This window comes from Atractosteus spatula, chromosome 17 (genome assembly GCF_055471065.1).
Source record: "Atractosteus spatula isolate fAtrSpa1 chromosome 17, fAtrSpa1.hap1, whole genome shotgun sequence".
Classification (NCBI taxonomy): Eukaryota; Metazoa; Chordata; class Actinopteri; order Semionotiformes; family Lepisosteidae; genus Atractosteus; species Atractosteus spatula.
Genome location: NC_142722.1, coordinates 7,960,151 through 7,986,195, shown reverse-complemented (window position 1 = coordinate 7,986,195; position 26,045 = coordinate 7,960,151). Strand labels below are relative to the sequence as shown.

At 37.3% G+C, this 26,045-nt stretch overlaps 1 protein-coding gene across 1 annotated transcript in view; it reads right to left on the bottom strand.

The window, feature by feature from the left end:
- The window catches only part of ksr2 (kinase suppressor of ras 2), a 90,131-nt gene extending 64,485 nt beyond the window's left edge, over positions 1–25,646 (bottom strand). Inside the window, exons 1-3 of the mRNA XM_088935892.1 lie at positions 24,908–25,646; positions 9,188–9,328; positions 7,768–7,918 (exon numbers count right to left, since the gene is read on the bottom strand). Of these exons, the coding sequence (XP_088792018.1) occupies positions 7,768–7,918; positions 9,188–9,328; positions 24,908–25,084 (469 nt within the window). The 5' untranslated portion in view covers positions 25,085–25,646. The remainder of the gene's footprint in view (positions 1–7,767; positions 7,919–9,187; positions 9,329–24,907) is intronic.
- Positions 25,647–26,045: the final 399 nt, after the last annotated feature.

Below are 26,045 nucleotides of genomic sequence, written 5' to 3'. Positions count from 1 at the left end.
CCTCAGGCTCCACTTTCGCAGGGCCTACTCCAAATCCTGCATAAAATCACGACGACTCTCTGTGGCTTCTCATTCCAGCGGTCTCCAGGTGTACACCTTTCCCTCCGCTCCACGTTGATTAATACGCTGTACGAGGACATCACTGTTTAGGTCTCCTGAATAAAACATTTTTGAGGGGGTGACTCATGTTGAACTGCAGAGGGAATTTTGTGGGTACCATTAGGCCCTAATGAAGCACTCTCGAGAAATGAGTTGTGTTTACCACTAGGACGAAGCAACACTCTTGCAGAAGACGGCTTTTTCTCCCCCCCCCGCGCTGAAATAAATAAACTCAAGTGCCTGATGTCTTGCCCGTGCAAAGCAGCTGGAGAAGAGGCCCCAGACATGCTCCTAACTGGTTGACTGTTCATAATTGATGATGCTTATCTGAGCATTTTAATTAGCAGCAGTGAAAAAACAGAATACTTGAAATCCAAGTTGTTTTTTCTCGTTTAATGACAAAGTATGTCACCCTTTCTCTCTCCCTCAACTCACCCCACTACTTTCAGTTCACATTTTTCTGACCCCATCATGACTTTAAAAGAAAAGATTGAGAATTCTTCACATTCTCAACATTTCATGTAGAGGTACAGTATAATTAGCAAGTGTCCAGAACTAATTTGGCAATCACCCTTGATATATTGCCACAAAACTTTGAAAAATATTTGTTGAACAAAGAAATTTGCTGTGGGAAGTAACACTGCCTTCTGTTCTTGAATTGTTTATTTTTTATTATTTTCCTTATGATATTATGGCACAACTCTTTTGAAGTTTTCACATATATGCATGAAGATGCTGCTCCACCTCATTGCACAAAATTTCTTGTTTTTCAATACACTAAAATGACAAATGGCAAGATGGTGAATGATATTGCAATACCCAGTCTTACAATGACTGCAATCAGAATAAATGTTGCTTCCAGGCACCCATAAGTAAGGACTGTGGAGTTCTAGATTACAGTTGGCAACTTGAAATATTCTAGCCCCTTATCTGTTTTTTTAATCTATAAGATCACATCAAATTTTATTAAAGCATTTGACAAGTTAACTGCCCATTTACACAGCCCTGGAATAATGTGCAGACTTGAGGGTTTAATGATGAAGAATTTTAAGTGTCTGAGCCATATCATTTTAAGAAGTTTGAGAGATAAAGCAATAAACAGACATAACATGCAAAGTGCCTCATTTTTTCCTCAAGACAAAAGATGTCAAGGAGAGAGGCCATTTAAGCTAAACAGTTTAAACCAAGAGTTTCGAGCAATTGAAATGTGATCAAATTACATAATCAAAGCCATAACTATTCTGAATAAAACATCAGATACTTCCAAAGAAGCTTTGGAGGAGTCTGACTGCAAGTCAGACCTGTTTTATAAATACACACAAATATTTATTTAAAACAATTACACTGTGTCCATGATTTCATTAATTAGAGGTGTACTTTGTTTCATATACAGTAGTTCCTTATTTCACTACAAAATACAAACAATATCTCTACAGTTTGTCTTCTGTTGTTCAGGTTTTTTAGCTGATCGTTATAACAGAAATTAGCAGTATAAGTATATCAGTATATAAGAAGCAGTACAAGAAGATCATAAGGACTTGTCTTGATTTAGAAGGTTCATCATGAGCCTGCACAAGTGAGCTTTTATTTTATGGTCCAAAGCATGGTCCACAAGAGTGCTTGGTATTATTCGTTACACTGGTATAAACTGAAACCCACCGGTTAAGTGTTAAGTTATAAGCTAAGTCTGAATTTAACAATAATGTAGTCAAAAAGATTTATGGTTACACATTTATAGAATGATTTATGTTAATTGCTACCAGGTACACTAAATGCTAATTAGTGATAAACTCTATAAATACAAGAAAAAGCCCAAAAGAACAGCTTTGCAACAATGATGACACTTAATTACTCTACAGCTGACGCCATTGTTCCTTTATCGGCAGTGAAATGTCTTGGACCTTTATCTGGTTTAATTACTGACGTGATAAACAAGGATTACAGAAAAGGTTACAATGCGACCACTTTGAAGTAATCAATTTAAAAGCTGTCATTTTAATGGGCTTGCCCTTCACCTCGCAAAAATGCAACTAATGCCTTTTAGAACTCATAGGACAAAAATCATTCCAACATGTATTCACCAATTTTAGACAAATGAAAAGGTGTTTCTGTTTGTAAACTTTGCCATTATATGGTGAAAATGAACAGAATCCACAGAGAGCTTGATTTTGGTATCGACTTTTCTGAATTAAAAACTGGTTTCTTTGAAAATAACAAAGAATCTAATGACCAAAGTTAGAATCTACACAGACTGATTTCTTTATAGAAGTAGGTAAGACAATATAAATATTATTAAACTACAGCACAACACGAACCAAAATTCACTAAAGGTTATGTCTAGTATGATTTGTGATTGATGGAATGTGAAACTAACTATCCAACTTTTTCAAGGAAAGGCTGGATAAAATCCTTTGATCATTTATTTACTGTGTTCCAAACATACTAGATGGGCTTCATTTGTAACCTTTCTTATGGTCTTAATTTAGTTTTATTACTGGTTTCATTCATCAGTTTCTTAAGCTTTTCTTTTTTCTCCCATTGTGTATTACATTAATGCTATTGTACTACTGCACTTTTGAGTTTCTTAATAAGCACTTATAAATTAAATTCTAATATTGGTATTATTATGGTTATTATCACCCAGAAACTCCCAACTGGCAACCCACTGAAGCTAAGCAGGTGTGAGCCTGGTCAGTACCTGGAGGGGAGACCTCCTGGGGAAAAACTAAGGTTGCTGCTGGAAGAGGTGTTAGTGGGGCCAGCAGGGGGCGCTCACCCTGCGGTCTGTGTGGGTCCTAATGCCCCAGTACAGTAATGGGGACACTATACTGTAAAAAGACGCTGTCCTTTGGATGAGACATAAAAACAAGGTCCTGACTTTCTGTGGTCATTAAAAATCCCAGGGCTTTTCTTGAAAATAACCCAGTTGTCCTGGCCAAATTTCCCAATCATGGGAAATTACTATTCATGGCCTCCTAATAATCCCCATCTATGAACTTGCTTCATCACTCTGTTCTCCACCCCACTAATAGCTGGTGTGTGGTGAGTGTTTTTGGCGCACTATGGCTGCTGTCGCATCATCCAGGTGGGGCTGCACACTGGTGGTGGTGGAGGGGATCCCCATTACCTGTAAAGCGCTTCGAGTGGAGTGTCCAAAAAAGCACTATATAAGTGTAAACAATTATTATTATTATTATTATTATTAGTGGCAGAAGAGGTGTCACCTTGCAGCCATATACGGTATAATCAGCAGTCAAGTTGCTTTTGTACGTAGTGTTGGGGGATCAGTAGGTGGCACTCTTTGCTCTGGACAAGACACTATGCTGTATGATGGTCATGAAAAACGCCACATTTTTTTGAAAGGGTGTTAAAAGTTTCCTCTTAATTAAACTGGTGAAACAATTTATCACCTGATCTCTACCTAATGTGCTGTTTAGTGGAGCAGCTGGCACATAATGACCCAGGTACTGGCTGCTCTTCCATACAGGATATTTAAAGCACTTTGAGGTTCTTGAGAATGAAAATGCTATATATGAATATAGAGAATTATTATTACCACTACATAACAGTAGAGACTGCAAGATTGAAAATTGACACTCTAGATTGTAGAGTATTATATCTACACTGTTATCACTGTAGAGCATGCTTTAAAAAGACTGTAAGAATCTTACATTGCAGAAGATTATGTCAAATTTCAGAATGCTGCCTTTTCAAAACTGCATGGCTTTCAGAGCAGATATAATAAAAGAATGAAGAATTTGATTTGACGCAGTTCTCCATCTTAATTTTTTAAAACATTTCATTGTGTTTGTTAGTATTGTTAGGGATCACGTACAATTAGTTCTTTTGGTTAGTACTGAAGTGTCTGGGATGTTAAAGCTTTGAAATATGAGCAAGTCTGACATTCACTAATCCCTCATTAAACCAAATTACTTGGCTATGCATTAGATGAATGTTTTTTTTTACCTAATTACATTCAGATCTTCAGGAAAGGGGGGGGGAAGATGAGGCACATTAGTACTGACCGACTCCACAAAGTCTATAAAGTTGAATCACAAGGCAAATACACTACAATGTCATTAGTGCAGATGGCAGGATCTCTGCTGTGAACACCTTCAACACTGGTTCAAATAAAGCTCAAATATTTGCTCATCTGAAATTAGGCCTAGCAGCTGTAGAGATTTATATTTCCACTCTCAACTAACAGCATGGCTTAAATCCAGCCCTTCCATCGACCTCATACACAAATTCCCCACTGAGGGTAAACCCATTATAGATGGTCATTTTTGTCAATTAGTTTTAAAATTAAAATGTTTGGGGGGATGTTAAAGGATGTTCTGGGCTTCATGAGGAATTTTAAAGACAAAAAAATTAGATGAGAGCATTCTTTGAAGGAATATGACATTCTCCTTCAATTTACTACAGCAAAAAGAAAGACTAATAATTATGGCACTAAAGCACAGCGTTTTGCAAGGAAGGTAAAAAAAGACCATAAGAGGTGGTGTAAATGTCATGGGTGCTGTTTGTGTCTACAATAAGGGGACAATATTTGCTGCAGAGCAGTAACTGATTTGTAGGTAGCATCATAAAGAAGGTGGAAAGACACATAAAGGCTACACAAACTTATTTCACACACTCCAAGCTACATTTACTTGAAAATGTTTTTTCCATCCATCCACTTGCAACCCACTTCATCCAATTCAGGGTCGTGGGAAGCCGGAGCCTATCCTGGCAATAATGGGGAAAAGACCCCCTGGATGGGATGCCGGTCCATTGTCGCAATTCTTTTTTTCAAACAAACACAGGGTCACAAAAATACAGACATCAAAGCCTGGAACATACATCCACTTATTCTGAAATATGCAAAGCACGAGTAGGATTTATACCTTACTGAAGCACATGGGCTGTGGCCCAGTTTTGTAAAAAAATATTGCAACTGCTGGCCGAGACTTCAAAACTCTCCCAGAGCGTGTCTACATCAATGATCATCGTCTCCAAGCAGGGCACATCTTTATCAAAGATGGTGCCCCAACTGTCACATTTATTCTCCAACATGCCAGTCTTCTAAGGAACTTGGAATTAAGGTGAGGATTTTTAAATACCCCCTTTATTCTTAGCGTCTTATATTGCCATAAAATATCAAGACCTTCATTGCAAGCTTAACATTCGTGACATTTATTTGTTTGCAAAATTGAACCAGTGAGGAAATACAGCTTAGACTTTAGTTAGAAAAGTGAATTGGTTTGTATAATTTGGAAAAGTACATTATCTCTTTCAATTTTATTAATTTCTATTAATTAATAAAATCAAAAAACAATTATTTTTAATCCACATACTGCATTAAAAAAGGCCGCATATAAATATTTAAAATGTATTCAGTTGAACTGAAGTCATTTTGCATTTTGCATTTTTCTAGGGATGATTCTTACTACAATGAAATAAGATTTCTTCATTTTTCTCCCTCTGTTATTCAAAAAAAGCAGTCTGTGGTGCAGTAATAATGAAATATGGTTTATTATTCAAACACATATAACTGGATTAATATATTATATTATTGCAAGAATATTATGTGAACTTGAACTTTAAGCATTATAACATGTAAAGTACTTGTTCAATTCACAAGAATACGGTGTGCATTTAAGGCATAATGACAAAATACGTTTGAACTAGGACAAGCTGTTGGTAGCCAACTTGTATTAGTTGTCGTGAAGACAACATAATGCACAATTTCCCCTCTCATATCCAATGTTTAGTTTTTTTACATTACTTATTCAGGCTGTTGCCATTATTAACAACACCTCCTTCACAGTGCTGTGTAAAATAAACCTTTAAATCACCTACCTCAATCATGTTAGCATCAAAATTAGCTTATTATAATAAGCAAAGCAGTAAAAAGACAAGAGATTTAATTTAATTCACAATGAGATATAGAAGAACAGGTTATGAGAAGCAGACTGCAGTGATATTAAAGCACGCAGCTGTCCAATTTTATTTCTAAAAAAACATAATACACTTAAATTCTCTTTTTTCAATGAATACACTGTAAACAATAAATGATCAAATTGAGTGGTGATTTGAAATCACAAATAAGGTTAAATAATGCGTAATTCTTTTTCTGAGACCATGTAAATAAAGCATTTTTTATATTTAAAAGGTTACCCTTCCATCTGCTGGCATTATGGGGGTATTGCATCAGAATTATAGTTGTATCTATTTCAAAATACAGTACTAAACGGCCTTCTAGTGATACAGTTGTCGCTTCTGCCCTCTGCTGTTATGAAGTATAAATACAAGCGATGATTCCAAGTACTGGTACTGAAGTGAACCTCTCTACATTCACGTTTTCATTCCTATTAACCTCTTGATCGATTAAGCTTATTGAACCTTTGATTGAAACTATTTTATTCGTTTTCTGCAATCAGGATATCATCTCACAATCTCTTCATGTGGGACGTTTTCAAGCAATATAGTGAGTAAACCTGTTTCAACTTGGTATCATTCCTACTTTTTAAAGAGCTCTTATTGTTTATTAAATAAAGATGTATAGACATAGGTGGGAAAGACACTGTCATACACTCATAATAAGTGTTCTTAGGGCTAAAGAAGCCCATTAGTTAAATTCAACAAAGTCATTGAAATTGAACATACACTGCACAGTGACAGAAGCAGCTATAGCATATCACTGTAACTCACAACTGGCATCCCACTGAAGATAAGCAGGTGTGAGTAGGACCTGGGAGAGCTAAGGTTACTGCTGGTAGAGGTGTTAGTGGGGCCAGCAGGGGGCGCTCACCCTGTAGTCTGTGTGGGTCCTAATGCCCCAGTATAGTGACGGGGACACTATACTGTAAAAAGGCGCTGTCCTTCAGATGAGATGTAAAACCCAGGTCTTGACTTTCCGTGGTTATTAAATATGCCAGGGTGTTTCTCAAAAAGAGTAGGGGTATTAACCCCAGCATCTTGGCCAAATGTTCTGCTGGTCTGCAACAAACACGACCTCCTCATACTAATTAAAATAATGATTAAAATAAATCATATTTTTCTTAAAAACATTGATTAAAAGTGTACTGTATGCACTATGGCTGCCGTCGCATCATCCAAGTGGGGAGGTGGAGGGGAGTCCCCTTTACCTGTAAGGCGCCTTGAGTGGAGTATCCAGAAAAGGGCTATATAAGTGTAATATATATGTATAAGTGGAATGAATTGTTCTTATTCAGTTCATCTTATTATAAAGAACTGAAAAAAAATTAAAACTACAAGTAAACAGTTCTATTTAAGGGCTTGCTGAATGGTAAGAATATGTACCAGGACAAGTTTCAACATGTAAACCATGTAAACAAAAAACATTTTAGCCAGGAAAAAATCTATAATCCTCTTAAACTAGTCCTGCAACCTTTTGACAAAAGACACAAAAATGCAAAACTTGAATATATATATTATACCTGTGTGCGCACGAACAAGATTAACAGGAGATAATTTGAAATTATCCCCATATTTTGAAAACAATGCAAGAAAGGGCAAAAGATGGGCTCCACTGAACCTCCGACAGCATCTTCATGTTCATCTTCAGCACTCCTCATGTTGAATCTTCTGTCCTTAAGCCCTCCGTTCTCCAGCCCAAACATTCACAACTGACTCGTGAACACACAGTGGCAAAATATTTCTTACCTGATTTATGGACGTTCCTTAGGCAGGAGAGGGACGCGTTGAGCCGAGCGCACTCTTCGGGGTTTGCGCCATATTTCTTTACCGTCTCACACACCTGTTCGTCGCTCATCTCCAGCAGAGCTTCCAACGTCAGCTGGCCAGGGGTGATCTCCTGCAGCCGTACAGGGGAGAGGCAGTGGACAGAGCCCGTCATTCACGCTGGCCCCCAAACTCAGCCTTAGTGTCCACCAGGTAAATGTCAGAAAAGCTGTGGTGCTGTTATTCCAACAGGACAATTTTGTTGAACCCTTTAAGAATCAATGGAAATGTATGTAATGTTCTCAACCTTGCAGATATTTACAGCTGACCACTACGGCAGCCAAAACCACAGTCTTGGTTATCCTTGGAAAATTCTACAAACATATGGAAGGTTTTGTTTTGAATGACGGAAATTCCCAGGAACACATAATCTTTCGTCACGAGTTCTGGTATGTATCATTAATATCTTTTATTGTAATTCCTCTGTTTTGAGTGTTGTGTTTCTTTAAATTAAGAGGCTTAACCGAAAGGAGTGGAACAGGGATTCCCCCAGACAGAACAACATGGGAAGTCCCAAACTGAAGGGGCTTTACTCTCCTCACAGTGTAAGAGAGGGCAGAGAAGTGTAAGAGAAGACCTTCTCATGCAACATGGGGAACACAGGAAAGCGTGTAAATGACTATAGTGCACATCCATCCTGTACAGATATACAGTGGATATCAAAAGTCTACACACCGTTATTGACATTTCAGCTTTTGTTGATGTAAAGGCTGAAATCAAGACAAATCATGTCAGACCTTTTTTCACCTTTAACAAGATCTTGTAACCAACAAAATTTCAGTGAAAAACAAATGGATCATTTTTAGGAAAATTGTAAAATCCAGGTGGGCTAAGTTGCTAGAGACCTATCCAAACAGACTTACTGCTGTAATCAAAGCACAAAGTATTGGCTAAAGGGTGTGCACACTTATGCAACCAAGGCATTGGAGGTTTTATTTTATCTTAAATCATTATTCTTAAAAGTGATCCATTTGTTTTTCACTTAAATATTGTTGGTTACAAGATCTTATGAAAGGTGAAAAAAGGTTTGACGTGATTTGTCTAGATTTCAGCCTTTACATCACAAAAGCTGAAATTCCAATAAGGGTGTGTAGACTTTTGATATCCACTGAATATGAGTGAGAACCTGTTCAGCTTATTCAAATGGAAAGGGCACAGCTCTTTGTATACCAAAGCTGTAGACCGCCATCTACAGCTAATGAATGGGACATCCTTGGCTCTCATGATGAGTGAAACAGCACTAGAACGAGACAGCTGCAATGTGCAGGTGTGTAAAAGCTGGTTTTTGTCAAGAAAATGGAGCAAATCTGCACAGCAAGCTGGGTGATTGCTGCTCCATTACCTCCATGACCTCCTTCCGCATGTCCACAATGCGGAACCAGTGCAGGAGGTGAGGGAACCCCTCCAGCTCAGCACTGCGCTCCTGTGCGGCCACCTTGCGCTTGCAGGAGAGCTGTCGGCTGAAGTACTTCACCAGCTTGCCCTGAAATACACAGAAATTAAGTGTGGGACAAACTCACTGATGCAACACAGCAGCAACATTGCTGCAACATACGTCAGCTCTGCATTTCCAGGCTGTATTGTGTTCTCCCATTTCCATTCCCAGAACATATACTCTACGTGCTCTTCTTTAGTATTCATCAGCTTTTTATGTTTTCAGCTGTTGTGATAAGCACTTCCTTTCAACACTGCTTGTAAAGCACCCGGGGGGAAAAGACTCTTGCAGCAGGTCACATTAAAAAAAGCATTTTGGTAAGTGCAAATCAAAATATTGTAAGATTCAAGCCTTAAAAAAAATTGCATGCAACATCTTGGTTTGGGTTTTTACGGCTGTTGGTAAAGAATCAGAAAGCACTTGTCATATTGTAACCAACTTTGTGTGAAGTCAAAACTGTATGGAAGATTTCCAACCACTAGAGGGAGCCAGAAACCCTAAAAGAATACAGGTTAATTCTTCCCCGACTGAAACAGTATCAAGGCTACCACCAACACACTGGCACACACAATATACACAGTATGAACTACTTTATAACAATATCTAGTGAAATTAATTTATCAGGAGAAAAAATTGATTAATTATAACATACCAGTTATCTTACAAGTTTCAACCCTGTACAATATATGAAGTTTTCTAAGAAATGATCTAAAAAATCAACTACTTAAACAAAAATGGTCAATTTACCATTCTAATCACATTCTTACCATTCCAGTCAATTAGTTTGTTTTTCTTTTTATCCTGTTTTTAAACATAGATTTTGTCAAAAAATGAAAACATCCAGACAACAGCGAACTAGTCTGTAGTAAGGTAACCGATACACAGGAGGTGAGTTTTTCTTGGATTCACTATGTAATACCAGTCTTTAGCCAGAAATGCAATGATGAATTACTAGTTTATGTCAAAAGGGGCTTCTTTCTCTTTCTAATGATTTAACCCACAAACAATTTACAAAAATAGACAATTAAAGACAGAGATCGAAAACAAAAGACTGAAATGGCAAAGTTACTTTTCACTGGAACCGAACGTTGGTCACTATAACTTGGACTTTCCAGACTACAACTTCTAACATTAAACTCTTGAGCATTAAGACATGTACTAACTGATATGGTGTTTAGCCTTGCACAATGGAATTAATATACAAAAGAGGAATATATTATTTATTTACAAAGTAAGCTTCATTTTGGAATATACCTGGTTGTTGTGCACAACAGCTGGTATCGAATCTTGAAAAAAGGAGAGTTAAGCTATAAAAAGAGCAGCCGAAACCTCAGAGACTGTCTTTCTGCCATCTGGATAACAGTGGATCTGATATTGTGTAAATGAGTGAAACATAAAGTACCCTACTGCTTGCATTCTACAGTCTCAATATTTTTGTCAGGAAGGTAAGGTTTCAAATGTAATTTGCTGTAAATGCTTAGAGTCAGGACTAATTTTACTTTCCACTGCAGTAAATACATGGCATTTCATACACAGAATACAAAAAAAGACAATCAATCCATTTCTGAATTTGGAAAAAAACTATTGTGGCAATAATAAACTCACATGAGTCAGAGGGCAATGCAATTTGATGACTAAATATTTTTCATTTTGTTCTATTTTTCCTAACAGATGACAGCTGGTCTCTTACTGTAGTGCTGCAGTCCTTTATAAAACCTGTGTGGATCTGCTGAGCTTAAGATACAGACCATAATACTCTTGAAATTGTTCTTTAAAAACTTTTGAATTGTCTAGCATGAGTGAAGAGCTACCGAAAGCACAATAGTTCTAAAGTAAAAAAACACAAAAAAACATGTTTTGCCTTTTTATCAGCATCACATAACAATAGTAAATCAAAAATATTAATTAATTTGCTTACAAATCATCATATGTTCCTATTAAATAAGTCACAATCCAAAAGAGGATAGCAGAATTACTTTTAATTTTAAAAGTCATATATCCTAATTAGATTTACAGAATGCCTGTAATTTTGGTATTGAGGAGTCACAAACCCCCCAGATCATTTAATAATTTGCCAAAAATTTAGTTCCAGTATTAGGCACCAAAGACAAAAACTCTTTCTTCAAAGCTTTGCTGAACTATTACAATTGAAATGTATTGTAAAAATGGATCACATACCCCAGTATTATATGTGCAGGTATGTCACAGACAATAAAATGATGCAATAAACTACAGCTGTTTTATTTTTTTTAAATCGGTACTAGAATATTTTTTTCCTCAACGACAACTTAAGAAGTACAAAATAATGAATATAGCTTATATTTGATTTTTACTGTGCATGATTTCTTGCTTGTTCCATACATGATATGGACCTGTCCCAGGGTCCTGTGTTCATTTCTAGGCTGGGGGAATGAGGTCATTGAATTTATTTCGTACTTTGGGGGGCATGTGATGCTAGCAACAACCTGCAATAGCAGTAAGACAAGAGAAGCAGACCCAGGTGAGTTTTATGGCCAAATATCCTGTTGTCATCTGTGGCCTTTCTGATGTTCTGAAGAAAGCAGCTGTGTGAGATCTGTGCTAGTGAACTACAGTAACACTACAAGGACTAGAGGGGACAGTGCCTTCACACACTTTGCTGCAGTCAGCTGCGAGAATGTTTTGAAGAAACAATTCATGCTGGGACAGTTCTGTATATTTTTGGTGACATTCAAAGCAGACAGAAAACAAACACCCCAGACAGAATCAGCATGTCATTTTACACATTTACCTGGCATGGGCTACAACATATTTCTATGAAAGGACTCCTAGAAACAAGACACTTGGACTACTAGGCGCCGAAAGCCGTTTTTTCTACATTTCACGTGAATGTATTTTTCAAATAGGCACAAACAGGGGAAAAACAAGTAAACAAGTTTGTCTTCCAAGTTCACATTTAGTTCCTAAATACTATGGATAAAGAATACACCTCCCCTTTAACTCTTCACTTTAATAAATACAGTACTAGAAAAAAGAGAAAGTGGGGTTTCACAATCAAAGGTACTGTACAGTAGCAGACTGAATAAGAGCCCTTTGGTCAGAGTGTAGTCCCAGCATCTAGGGGGAAATGCACCTATTACTAAAAACTAATCTTTCCTTGTTCATATTTTATTTTCTACATTCATTTTTGTTTTTTGCTTAACTGCTTTAAAGCACATTAAAATTTAACTAGAATGGCACATGAAAGATTAATAAGCTTCAAGCAAAAGGGAATTTACCTGTAAGGCTGTTGACCTTTTCCCCGAAGATATAGATAATTCGTGACTGCAGAGCTTGTACATACAAAGGAAACAGTACTTACTAAAGTACTTTTTTTACCACCATTAGTACTTCAAGATTGATCATGAGGCCATATCTTGTAGTACAAATGTTTATAGAAAACATGTAAGTTGGTATATCACTCAATACTACAAGTCCAAAGATTCAGATATTTTTTCCACTCAGTAACGGTCCTCAACTTATTCCCAAAACACTAATTTCAAGCCTGTAAAATTTTTGTCTTCATGCAAATGTTCCATTGCAAAGTATGAACAAGAAAATGTCAGTACGCTTAAAGAAATGAGCAGTGTTCAGTTGCAGTTTGGTCTTTTATGTGTATTGCATTTCCAAAATAAAACATGGTGCTCTGAACTAAATTGACTATCAAGAACTAAATAAATTAATAATGTGGAAAGACTGGAGCATTCAGATTCTGACATTAATAAATACTCTCTATATTGTTAAATACCACAGATATTGTTTTGAAACTTCCAAAAGAGGCAATCCTTTTTCTTTAAAAGCACGCAGGGAACAAAAGGTTGTTGTTTTTTGCTGTTGACATTTCATTAATATTAATTTTAATTAGAATATTCAGGCCCCTCGTTCTCTGCGTAGTAAACAAAGTTATTTTTACCCTGAGTATTCAGATCCAGTAAATCCATGATACTAGTTTGAGACCTCTGAAGGACTTGTATAACACAAAACGCAAATTCAATCTAGTAAACTGCCTAGAGTCAGAGATGAAAACAATATTTATAAAAACAGGAACTTTTATTAACAGTTATCATGTTGAATACACATGCCGGATTTGAATAAATATACTATATACAGTAGTAATGTTTTTTCTGTTTTATCCTCCTAGCATTAGAGTAAGGAAAATGTATAAAGGCCATGGCAGTTGTATCTGACCAACCTGAGGCTTAATTTGGAGTTGAAAAAGCAAATGTAAATCTCAAAGGTGATGGGACCGATCATTGTACTTTATATTATATTAGTCAATTCCTAATGTCTCTCAACAGCTAGAATATACAACATCTTAAATTAACAATACACCTGAGCACACCGGTAACTTGAGCGTCGGTGGTGTCTTTCTGGCCTAAACGTACATTATCAGGCCTGGAAAGGTTACTTGTCTGAATATAAGGTTACGATAGAGTCTGCTAGATCCACCTACTTCTCTCACATCATTGAAAATCACCATAACAACCCTAGACACCTTTTCTCCACCATCAACAGTGTGCTCAAGCCTAACTGCCCCATCACATTACTTGCCTCATCTCAACTTTGCAACACATTCTTAGATTTCTTTAGCTCCAAGATCGACAACATCCGGCATCACATTCTTTCCAAAATGCATATCATTTCCACACCTTCTCCCTGCTTGTCCAACTTTTCTGGTTCCCTTCTCTCCAACTTCTCTCTTCTTGACTCTGCATCCCTCAGTGAACTGGTTTCACATATGAAATCCACCACCTCTATATTAGATCCCATTCCCACCATTTTATTTCAGTCCTGTTTCAGTTCTCTCTGCCCTGTTGTCCTCAATATAATAAATGAATCCTTGAGCACTGGTGTTGTACCAACAGTCCTCAAAACTGCTGCCATTACCCCCGTGCCAAAAAAGCCTAAGATGGCTCTGGACAATCTAAAAAAAATTTGCCCCACCTCCAGCTTCCCCTTTCTTGCAAAAATTCTAGAACGTGCTGTCACATTTCAGCTACATAACCACCTCATTGCAAATAACTGTTTCGAACCCCTCCGATCTGTTTTCTGACAACTTCACAGCACAGAAACTGCCCTGGTCAAAGTCACTAATGATCTTCTAATAGCTTCCGATTCTTTTTCTCTTTCTATTCTCAATCTTCTTGATATCAGTGCTGCTTCAACACTGTTAACCATGATATCCTACTTTCTCATCTTGAGACTGTGTTTGGCGGATTTAGGTCTGAAATTGGTCTCGTTAAGTCTGGTGTTCCTCAGAGTTCAATACTGGGCCCCCTACTTTTCAGCATTTACATGTTTCCACTTGGTTAGCTTTTAAGATCACATGGCCTCAACTATCATTTCTATGCTGATGATACTCAGATATACATGCATACCAAACCTGACACTAATGTGGCTGTCTCTATTCTTTCTAATTGCATCTCTGACATAAAAATTGGATGACTCAAAATTCCTTCATCTTAACTGTGACAAGACTGAAGTCAGGTTTATTGGCACCCTCCATCAACTTTGTAAAGCCAATCCTGTAACCCTATCTGTAGATGGTTCTGTACTTGAGCTTCAGTATAAATTGAAAAACCTTGGGGTGATATTTGATTCAGGTTTGACATACAATCCACATGTGCAGCATATTGTCAATACATCTTTCTTTCACCTCAGGAATATGGCTAGACTATGCCCTATGTTATCACTAACTGTGGCTGAAAAGTGGCTGAAAAATGTGATCAACACATTTGTGTTCTCCCGAATTGACTACTGTAATGCTCTACTCGCTGGGGTATCTAAATCCACATTGAACAAACTCCAGTATGTCCAAAACTTGGCAGCCAGAATCCTGACCAGGTCTAGTGCAAGTGATCACATTACTCCTGTCCTGGAGTCCTTGCACTGGCTTCCTGTCAAGTTTTGTGTCGACTTCAAAATCCTCCTGCTCACCTATAAGGCTCTGCATGGCTTGGCACCTCAGTACCTGTCTGAGCTATTATCCCCCTACTCCCCACCTTGCAACCTTCAATCTTCTTATTCTGGTTTCCTATCTGTCCTCCAAGCCCATCTACACTCTATGGGTGACAAGCCCTTCCCCTGTAATGCCCCAAAGCTCTGGAACTCTCTCCCTAAGGATATCAGAGAGTCACCTTCTCTAAACTCCTTCAAATCCAGACTTAAAACCTTCTTCTTTAGAAGAGCCCTTACTTAACTGGGTCCATTCTTTACCCCTCTGCACCTACTGTATTTAGTACCACACATTCTAATTGTGTTTATCTTGTGTATTTTTTTATCGTAGCTGTTTTTTTCATTGTTGTTGTTGCTGTTGTTTTTCTGTAAAGCTCTTTGAGAAGCCACCTTTAAAGGCACTATATAAAATAAAGTTTATTATTATTATTATTATTATGATTATGATTATTATTACTATTACCTGAGCTTCTACTCTGGACTTGGGCCTGGGCTTTTGCAACTAATATCAATGGACATAGTTGCAATAAACATATTTATGGCATCTCTTTAAGGAGTGCACTTTTTATTACATCTGTATTTTTTAGGAATGTACAGTACACCTGGATGCTAGGAGATACATACATACATAGTACTGTATACAGTTTGTTCTGATTAATAAAAAAACATAGTAAATATAAAATTGCTCAGCTCATTTATCCACAAAGACAGTCACACTGAGTAGCAAAGCACCAACCTCCATGACTCTCTCTCTCTCTCACACACACACAGACACACAGACACACTTCTCAGCAGGTTACAGGTGGAACAAACTGAGTCCCAAAGGGAGTTCAACCCTCAGAACAAAAAAACTTTTCTTACCAATTTCCTGTACAAGATTTATTTTGACAAAAACAGACATAACTGAAAAGAAGGCAGTGATTTCACAATTAAAATGTGTTTGAACTCACAAACACTCACAAACACACAGACATTGTTTTATAATAATGAATAAGAGGTAAAACAATGAACATGGGAGAGTCTGCTTGATTTAAATCTCTTTTGAGTCCTAATTAAAGATGAATTTGGATGAATGCTCAGATGGTATCTTTATCTGCAAGTGAAAGACAACCAGACAGAAGCTAACTCAGTAAGTAAATGCACTGCCTGATGTCTCTGGACATTGTGCTTACATTTATACTCCCAGAAACAGATAGCTCAATAAAATGCCTTTTAATCTATTCCCCTTTCATAATTTACTGGAAGGGGAACATCCTTCAATTTAAAAATATTGCTATATACAGCTGCACAACTGCCAGGGGTCATCAAATGCCTTTTTATTGAAATAGTATTGTACATTTGTGGTTTGTGTTTACAGGGTAAAGAGCACGCATTCATCCACAAACTGCCAGTAAGAAAAGACAAAATCCGAGATTCCCTGGATCTGTCTAGACACAGTAAAAAAACATTTGCAAAGGACACTTAAAGTTAAAAATGAGTTATGCATACATTTTTGTATGCTGTCCTTTTACTTGATATGCTTATATGTTTAAATTGAACAAAGTGTTCAAGACAGGGAGCACCGCTAAATGATAATAAACATTCTAATTTTTTTTTAAATGTTACACATATACAAATTCAGTCAATATTTTAAATATTACATGAATTAATATAAATAAACACTGTCTCCAGCTACAAATTCTGCAAAACAGACTTAGAAAACTACTTTCAGAAAACACAGCTTCTGTGGGAAATATACAACAAAACGTTTTTTTAGAATTTCGCTACACAAATTAAAACTGCCAGCATACGTTTTCTGACATCAGAGACATAGTGCTGCTGGGATCATACTGAAAAACTTAAAAACCTTTGAACAGTAAAAAACAATTCAAAGACATTGTTGTACTTACTGCAAACCAAAATAGTTCTCCCTAACCTTTGAGCTTATTTGCTATTGTTTAATAGAGGTAGTGAAACATAAATATTTAAAAATATTTATTTCCTAGAAATAATTAAATAAACCTTGTATAACAAAGGAAGCATCCTTCCTGAAAAGTCAATGAGTTTATTCATTTTCAGTAACAACCAATGCTAGAGACTGGTAGTGAGACAGTAGGGGCAAGTGGGGACAAGATGTGACTATTTCCTAGACAGAGTGACTGTCCACTTCAGTGCACCTACAGTAGATGCAACTTTAGATAATAGATTTTTTTTTTACAAAAGTCATCACTGGCATTATATTTGTATTGTCTTAGAGTATGAGCAGGACCAAGGGTCACAGCTACCGAGGGCGGATTCTAACAGTATATTGCTTTTGATTAAAACATTTGAGTTACAATAAAATATATAAACAACAGCTCAGGTCTCTATTTAAACACAAAATACAAGATTAAGTTACTGAGTACATGAATAGGAAGAAACACATAAAAAAATGATGTATTCAAACCCACTGGTTGATGGTCAAAAATAATCCCCAAGATTTAAAGCAGCTCTTCAGGAAATTTAAATATTGCACATATTTGCAAGTTTAAATCTCAACATGTTGATTTTATTAGGTGGTCAGCAAAGAAGGCAGGGAGTGCATGCTTCATAAAACACAAACATTCTGGTTACTTATCTCTCTCATAAGCATTTCAGGCTCCAGAGTGCTCATGTCTTTTGATTGGCAGCATATGTAAATTATATAAGTAAGTCTACACTTACGTAGAACTCTCCAAAGACTTTTAACGAGTCAATAATAAAAAAAAGAAATATAATTTTTAGTGTCATCTAAGTACATCCTTCCATTGTTTAATATTTCAGGAAATACTGCCATCAGAGGCACGTAATCCTTGCCAGGATTTTAAAAAAGAATATGTGCTGTGCAAATTGGATTGCTTTTCTCCCTTGATGATGATGTCATGATGGTGCTTTTCCAGAGCAGAGCACTATAAAAGGGTTGGCCAAGCACAAAGTCAGACTAATTTCATTATAAAGTTAGCTGCTACCAATCCAGCTTGTTTAACTTTAAAGACGTGAACTAGCACCAATCAAATCAGATTGAGATTCTCTCTATAACCCGTGCTGCTTAAGTGTCTGCATAAATAGAAATGTAATTTATTCCTTGTAAGGGTTACAACAAGCAAGTCTACCCAGAGGCCACATAGTGGCCACTTCACACACACACACACACACACACTGACAGACAGAAAATTAAGACTCACTAATTTAACCAAGCCAACATGTCTTAGAAGTTGACTGGAAACCGGAATGCCAAAAGAAAACCCACATGGAAAATAAGTAAACTCCACACAGAAGATGCCTCAGCCTTATTTCAGACTCAGACTCAAGTACTGTGTAGTAGCAGCACTAACGGCTTGCCATTGTGCCACCCTGTATAGAACAGAACTATTTCTTAAAAATATCAAACTCTACCACTGTTTCATGGTACATTAGGGCTATGTTTTCCACTTTCTACTTTATAATAGTTACAAGCTGATAACTAATGAAAAAAACAGTTGCTTAATCATGGGACGATTGCTCATCAAGACCACAGATAACTTATAATCTGTTATACAGTTTCCTAAGCACTTTTGCAATAAAATGTATTTATTGAACATGCATGCCTGGGTCACATACTGTAAGCTTTAAAATTTCTTTCAATCACAGCAGTGCAGAGGAAGGTGATGCTACTAGTCTCAGAACTGGAAGATTGTAGATTTAAATCCTGGATAGGGACACTGTTGTTGTACATTGCTGTGTTTAACTCAGATTACTTGCCTAATAATTCCACTTGTACAAATGGGCATAAATTAAAGGCAGATTGGGTATGAAGAAGGCTGATGAAGACAGGCCAGTATGAAACATATGCACCTTAAATATCTGCACCTGTTTGAAATTAGGAGACTTTTAAAATAAATAATAAAATGATTAAAAATGAGACAGGTAAATTCATCATTAACATCTTCAAAGATTTGCATACGTAGAGATATGATTTTCCTTGCTGTTGCATTATCTTGCACCCGGGTTCTATGATTTTTTTATTGCGTTTCATTATAGATAGTTGACAATAACATCATTCTATGCAACTGTTTAGTTTAACTCTCTACTTCTGAAGAGAAAGTACAAAACCTTCCAGCTTTGAGCTGCTGCAGCATTTTGAAGGTAGATCAGAAGTTCAACAGACAGCAAAACACCCTCATCTTACTTGACCACTGTCTGCAGCTTTGATCTTCTTCCCCCTTTATATTAAAAGGTCTGCTGCCTGACAGCACACACAGTGTTGAGCCTGAGAGCATTGCAGGGTCTCAACCAGAAAACTAAGCAGAAAACACAACCAGGCAAGACTTTTCTTTTAATCGCTTAACAATTTAAAGACTCAGAACAAAAGCTTAAAGTGAAATCATACACATAGGAAACCACCAGCCAACCAAGGTTGCGGTGTCTGCTCATCATTTCACAAATGTAACCAAGCATAAATCCAGTCATCTGCAAAGAGAAAACAGCAAGCTTGATTTCCTATAAAATACATTTACAGTAGTTACATTTCAATAGGAAATGCCTGTACAGTTGCATGACCAACCTTGTCAAGATTGTGCTCAGAGATAATTACACGTTGATGCCTCCCTTTACAGTTCTGCATACACCACAGCTTAATTGAAGTAAGTACAATTCGTTTAAACCGTTTTCTTTGGCCATTAAAAGCTCTACAAGTAAGGTCCATAAACAGCTCAAAAGCACCTCTCCATTTGTGAGAACGGCAGTACAGATAGGACCATTACAACAATGCCATCTCACAGATAACACATTCAAACTCACAAAAAAAAAGAAAAACACCACAAAGATGAGAGGGCAGACGGGGCTCCCAGTCATACCTTCCCGACATCCTGCCTTATAAACACTTAATTACGCAGACTACAACTTGATTTTATGTGACTTGCAGGATGATGTCCGCAGAGAACTCAATTTTCCAGTTTCACTGACCATGTTAGAGAGGTTTGCACTCAGGCTTCTGTATAGGAATAAAACGGAAGCTCGGAGACTCATCTTGTACCTCCGTTGTGGGACCATGTTCGGACAGTTTTGTCTTTTCGAGGGAGAAATTCAGAGAGGCTCGTTGCAGTCACTGGCAATCATTATATCATTGGTGCAAGCTGGGTGACATACTGTATGCAGAGTACCCTGGACCTCAGGACAAACACAAATGTCTTGGAACTGGGGCAGTGCCAGATCTGTTTGGCTCTTGGGCTAACTTGGCTCATCTTTTCTCACATAAGCATTTTTAAATTATTAAAAAAGTTCGTATGTAGCAACCAATGACATTTTTTTTTCCTTTTAAAATCTAAGCTGAGAGAAGTTGAGCACATGCTTTGGTATGACAAGTGTGATCTTGGTCCGCAGTCCATCTGTTTATTGTACTTTACACTAATCGTTTGGTTCATAGATTTAGTTGTATAATTATAACAGAATGCAACAGAAAGCACAGATCAATTCCTCGTGTGTATTTTTAGACTCAGGGATGCAATCTTCTTTTTTCCCTTGACACCCGCTTGACACAGGTCTGCCACCTAACTCAAATCACCATCCTACTGCAAAATGAAAACTCAACAGTGGCTCTGTTACAGTATGTATCAGAAATAAAATGGGAATAAAACATAGGATCGTCTAAAAATTTCTGCTCCCTCAAATGTTTGTTCTTTAGTAATCATACTTTAGGCATATCAACTGGTGACGTTGGTAGGCAGGATACACCCTGGACAGGACACCAGTCCATCTCTTGATAAAACACAGTCTCTCACACCTAGGGCCAATCTTCCCAGAAGCCATTTAACCTACAGTACTAGTACTGTATGTTTTAGGAGTGTGAGAGGAAACCAGAGCACCTGCAGGAAACCCATGCAAACATGGGGAGAACTCCAAGCAGATACTACATACAGAACAATACTATACACAAAACCAACAACTTGTTTTGAAGGAGGCCCTGGAATGTTAATGTATTATGTTTAAATACCCTTGAGTGTTTATTAAATTAATATCTTATAGTTGGAGCTATAGTCAATGATGTCCAAAGCAATACAGTCCATAATCTAACTTTGCACAGTCAACTTCAACAAGCTACAATGTGTACATATATGAGGAGCAAACTCAAAATCAGATAACTCCTGCCATCTGAAAATCAGCCTGATCAATACAATTAAATGGTCATAGGAGATCCTCCTGATGAAATTCCAGTGATTTCACTTGACTTTTCAACAGCCTCAGTTCTCGTTTTAACTTTGGTAGCACAAGTTATGGCTTCAATATAGTCTACATATACATGATCAAGACCCTATAGCTGAACAATTGTTTGCCAACAATCACTACAACAGGCTGAAGTCTAAAAGCTCTATAATAATAAATGTGTTTTCTTCTACTGTGAAAAGTATATCTTAAAACACTCATGGGCAGGGGACTCTAAAAGGCTTGTGCCATTCAGCAGTATTCATTATTCCTCCCTACATTGTCAACAGCAGCGTGGTTTAGTGGCCGGCACCTCAGACGTGTAACCTAGGAGACTGTGGGTTCGAATCCTAGCTGGGGCACTGCTAATATACACTACAGTATTCTCATTTACAATATGCAAACTGGAAGATATAGGTGGAAACTACAGGGCTGTGTAGTTTGAAACTGTGCACATGAGGTACTTTTTTACACAAAGGGGGGATCTGCAATAAGCTAGCCAAGACCCTGGCTTCTTTCAAGAAACAACTGAATGAGGTCTTCAGATTGATTAGCTTCTAGGAACCAAATGGACTCCTCTCAGTTGTAACCATTCTTATATTGCCATGATAGCACACACAATTTAACACCAGCAATTTAGAAGGAACCATGGTCATCATGTCCCGGCACCATCTTTATCGCTGTAGCACAATGAATCCTGCCTTTCATGTAACAACCTGATTCTCCACAGTGTGAATTTCAAAAGGCTGGTTTCACTTCAACACAAACACACAGAAAAATAGAAATCCGCATCCTGTTTCAAAACAATTAAGATACCTTTTATCTTATAGTAGCTTAAGTAACACAACATATTGCTTTATGCTTTCACCAACATTGTGTTGGACCTTTGTGTGCCCAATCCAGGTTCTGTAGAGTCACGAGGACAGTTGGACTTTCCTAAAAAAAATTAACAGTTTAAGACAAGTGGATGGGGGTCAAAGTGTGCAAATTTCTCTGTTATCTGGAACAATGTATCCCTTTTCCTCAGTTCGGAAGTTGTAAAAAAATTTAAGAGACCAGTAAAACCCTTCTTAAATGTGGATATCAGGGCCCAGTTTTGTGACTCTGTGATTAATTTTGATCTTGTCATGGTCATATTTTGAACATTGAGCTACCTGTTTTGCGAACAGTTCTGAACTTTCTTGAATTTTTTTTGTTCTCATTTGTTGCTTTGATAGCCTGAACCCTTCCCTAAGCTTTTCAGTTTCTAATACTGCTATTGTTACTACTATAAAAATATAGTCAATGGCTCTTTTCGTTTAATGTTTCTACAAGAAATAATCATCAGCTACAGTGAAAAAAATCTCTTATACTATCTGTGCAAACTACAAACTATTGTTATATACTAAGCATTCTGTGCAAACTACACAAAGCAGGAGAGTTTAGTGTGATTAACTATAAGGTGTTAACTAAAATAAAGGTGTTAAATAACTAAAGCACAAAGCAATACAGTGAACAACCTCACTGTGCAACTTAAACACTAAAACATGTACATGTACCAGGAGAAAACTCACAAACAGGTAACTTCTGCCATCTGAAATCAGCATGAAGAAAATCAAGCAAAGAGCATAAGAAAGGACACATACTGTAAAATTCCAGTGATTTCACTTTCCTTTATACCATCTTCCTCCCCTTTGTTTCATAATTCCCATAATAACAACATATTAAAAGTACATTAATAAGCTGTAAACAAGGAAAAAAACACCCTGGAAATGTATACCTTCACAAAAAATATTCTTATAAGTTTTATCTTTGATAACACAAATACAGTAACAGTGGATGTTGTGTAAACTACAAATAATTAGTGCATACTGTGAGGAGTGTTGGTTAGGACTCTGTATTTGACACTGGAACATTGTGGGTTCAAATCCCAGGCCAGGCACTATGGTTGTAGCCTTGATCAAGGTACTGCACACAAACTGAGTAATAAATACCTGCTGTAGATGTACTGTAGATGTGAAAATGGGTGGAAAACATAAGTCACTTTGGATAAATGCAGCCAAATAAGTTAATGGCATGTGCGCAACTGCAAACCTTGAGAATCGCAATCCAGCCGTTGAAGTTGAACTTCTTCCACAGATGAATATCCTTGATAAATCGGTACAGTTAAGATGATAACTACTGTACTTAAATTAATACCCCAAAGCTGGACCACAACCAGAGTGAGTCTGTACCATTACTTTAGAACTGTATTCTGACTAAATTAGCAAACACTCTGTCTAATGAAACGTTTTTTTTTAAATAATTCGTGGAAAATCATAAAAAGAGATGAGTTTATACGCTTCATAACTTACTTAGTATTACTTCAGAAACGTATTTGTGTAAACCAAGTCAGCCATGTAGTTTACAACATGAACATGAATCCTACTGAATGTCACTGTGTTTGGCCAAGTGTCATTTATGATGAACATGAGCTAAAAAGTTCGCAGTGTGCATGAAAATAAGTTAAAGTTATTTACATTTCCAAGGCATTGATTAAACGGGGCCCGTGGGAGGGTACTACCCTCTGCTACATCTGAAAACGGCCAAACCTGTGTCTTGCGTGCAAGAGAACAAGAGGAGGTCGGTAAAAAAAACTAAAAACATTAAGAAATATTTCACATTGTATTGATAATTAAAATATCTGTTGCGTTTGAAAAAATACAAGAATGTTTTTTTTTTCTCATTTTTGTCCAGCTGTGGTAAAACAAATGCACTCAAAGTACAGAGACACACGACCCCGCTTCAATCCTTGATTGCGAGCCTCTGTGAATGTTTTAAAATTCCCCGCCTACAGACGTGGCCATAAGGGAATCGCAGGTTTAAATAACAGACAAGAACATGTGTAATATGAATGCATCACTTCTTTAATATTTACAAAGCCTTCACGAAACACATAGCTTCACAATTATAAACACACAAGGCCAGTAGCCACATCTATTACGCAACGCTGGGTTTTTGTTAGGATTCCCTCTCATTTGCTACAAATGGGTCAACGACCATTTAAAAAAAAAATCAAACCTTTCAAAAGAAATACAAATGGAAAAAAAAGCGTCGCTGTACTGGGATCGCTGCCACAAATCGTACTGTACAGCCAAGGTAATGCGGTCGTCTGTGTAGCTTAGAAATGCTTAGAAACAATTCAGGCCTCAGCGTTTTGCAGAGAAAATCTGCTTAGAAATAAAACGCTTGAGCCACCTTTCTCCACCACCTGCAGAATGCGCAAGCTCATATCGGCTGACTGCAGCTTCTTAATTTATTACACTGCACGCCAACCCAGATAAATAAACAAATATCGGCACAAAAAGGCGAAAACCGGGATTTTAAAAGCCATCCACTGAACTATTTTACTGGAAAAACCGCAAATGAAGAAATTAATAAGCAGAAGCACCTCCTGTCTTCAATGCGCACGAATTTGGTTGCAATAATAATTAAAACACGAGTTAATTTCAAGCTTACCTCCAGGGTTCTTATTTCTTTTTGTGTCAAGTCGTTGGATGTGGCACATTTGGTCCTCAGTCCCTCCAAACTGGAGATGCTGATGTCTATCATATTTTGCACCAGTTCGCACTGCTGCAAGGCTTTTTGCAAACTCAAATGATGCTCTTCGCTTTTTGTCATATTTTCCTCATCCATAGTTTGCGAGCACGGATCCCCTTGTCTAACTCTGGTTTTATTTAGTCTGAATTACAAAAGAATCTGATGGGAGGGGAAAAAACCCCCACAAATGATAAAAAAAATACAGTAAGAATTCCAAAATAAATTAAATCGGAAATAAATTAAATTAAACTAATTTTATTAATCAAAATGTTTTTTTGTTGTTGCTGTTGTTTAAAAAGATATTATTTTGACGGCGACTCCATTGTAGTCTTCCTTTTTTATCTCCTGCCGAAGTGGAACTGCTTGGTTTCATCAGAGCAGTTCAGGTAGGCAGCGGTACTGATGTTGAGGGCTCAGTCAGACACAATATAACAGAAATTCAGGAGAAATACATTTAAAACAGAGCGTCTGCTTCAGCTGGCTCCATGGAGCATTTTGGAGGCTTAAATAAGTAAGAGTTAAGTATTTAGCTCAGCATTGCACAATGGACAGAGACGAGACGGCGTTTTAATATTATTGGTGTAAGCACTGTGTGCAGGTGCTCTCTGTCTCTCGTGCCAACAGCTGCATCCCGGCTCTCTGCTTCCACACCGACATGTTGCCTGTCAATCAAATCCACAGCAATAGCAGCAACGGCGACAGAGGCAGCAGCACCGAGCGAGCTTGGAGAGGAGCGGGGTTCTCGCGAGATATAAGGCTTCCCTCATCGCAGTGAGCTCACTGTTTCAACTCTCCAACCTTTGAGCTAAATTTACTGTAGTTGTCAAGTGATTTTTTTGTGGACAAGAATAGTTTTATTGGCACATACTTCTGTCTCCGAGGGGAGACTTCAAGTTCATTTGCACGCAACCTTATTAATGTAATCAATCCGGTGTTTTTTTTTAATTCTGCTTTTCCACCTACTGTATATCCAGTGAAGTTTCTTGTTTTAAAATATTGTTTGCTCTCTTTTAGATGTTTTGACATAACACATCCAGCTGAATACCTACGGTGATAT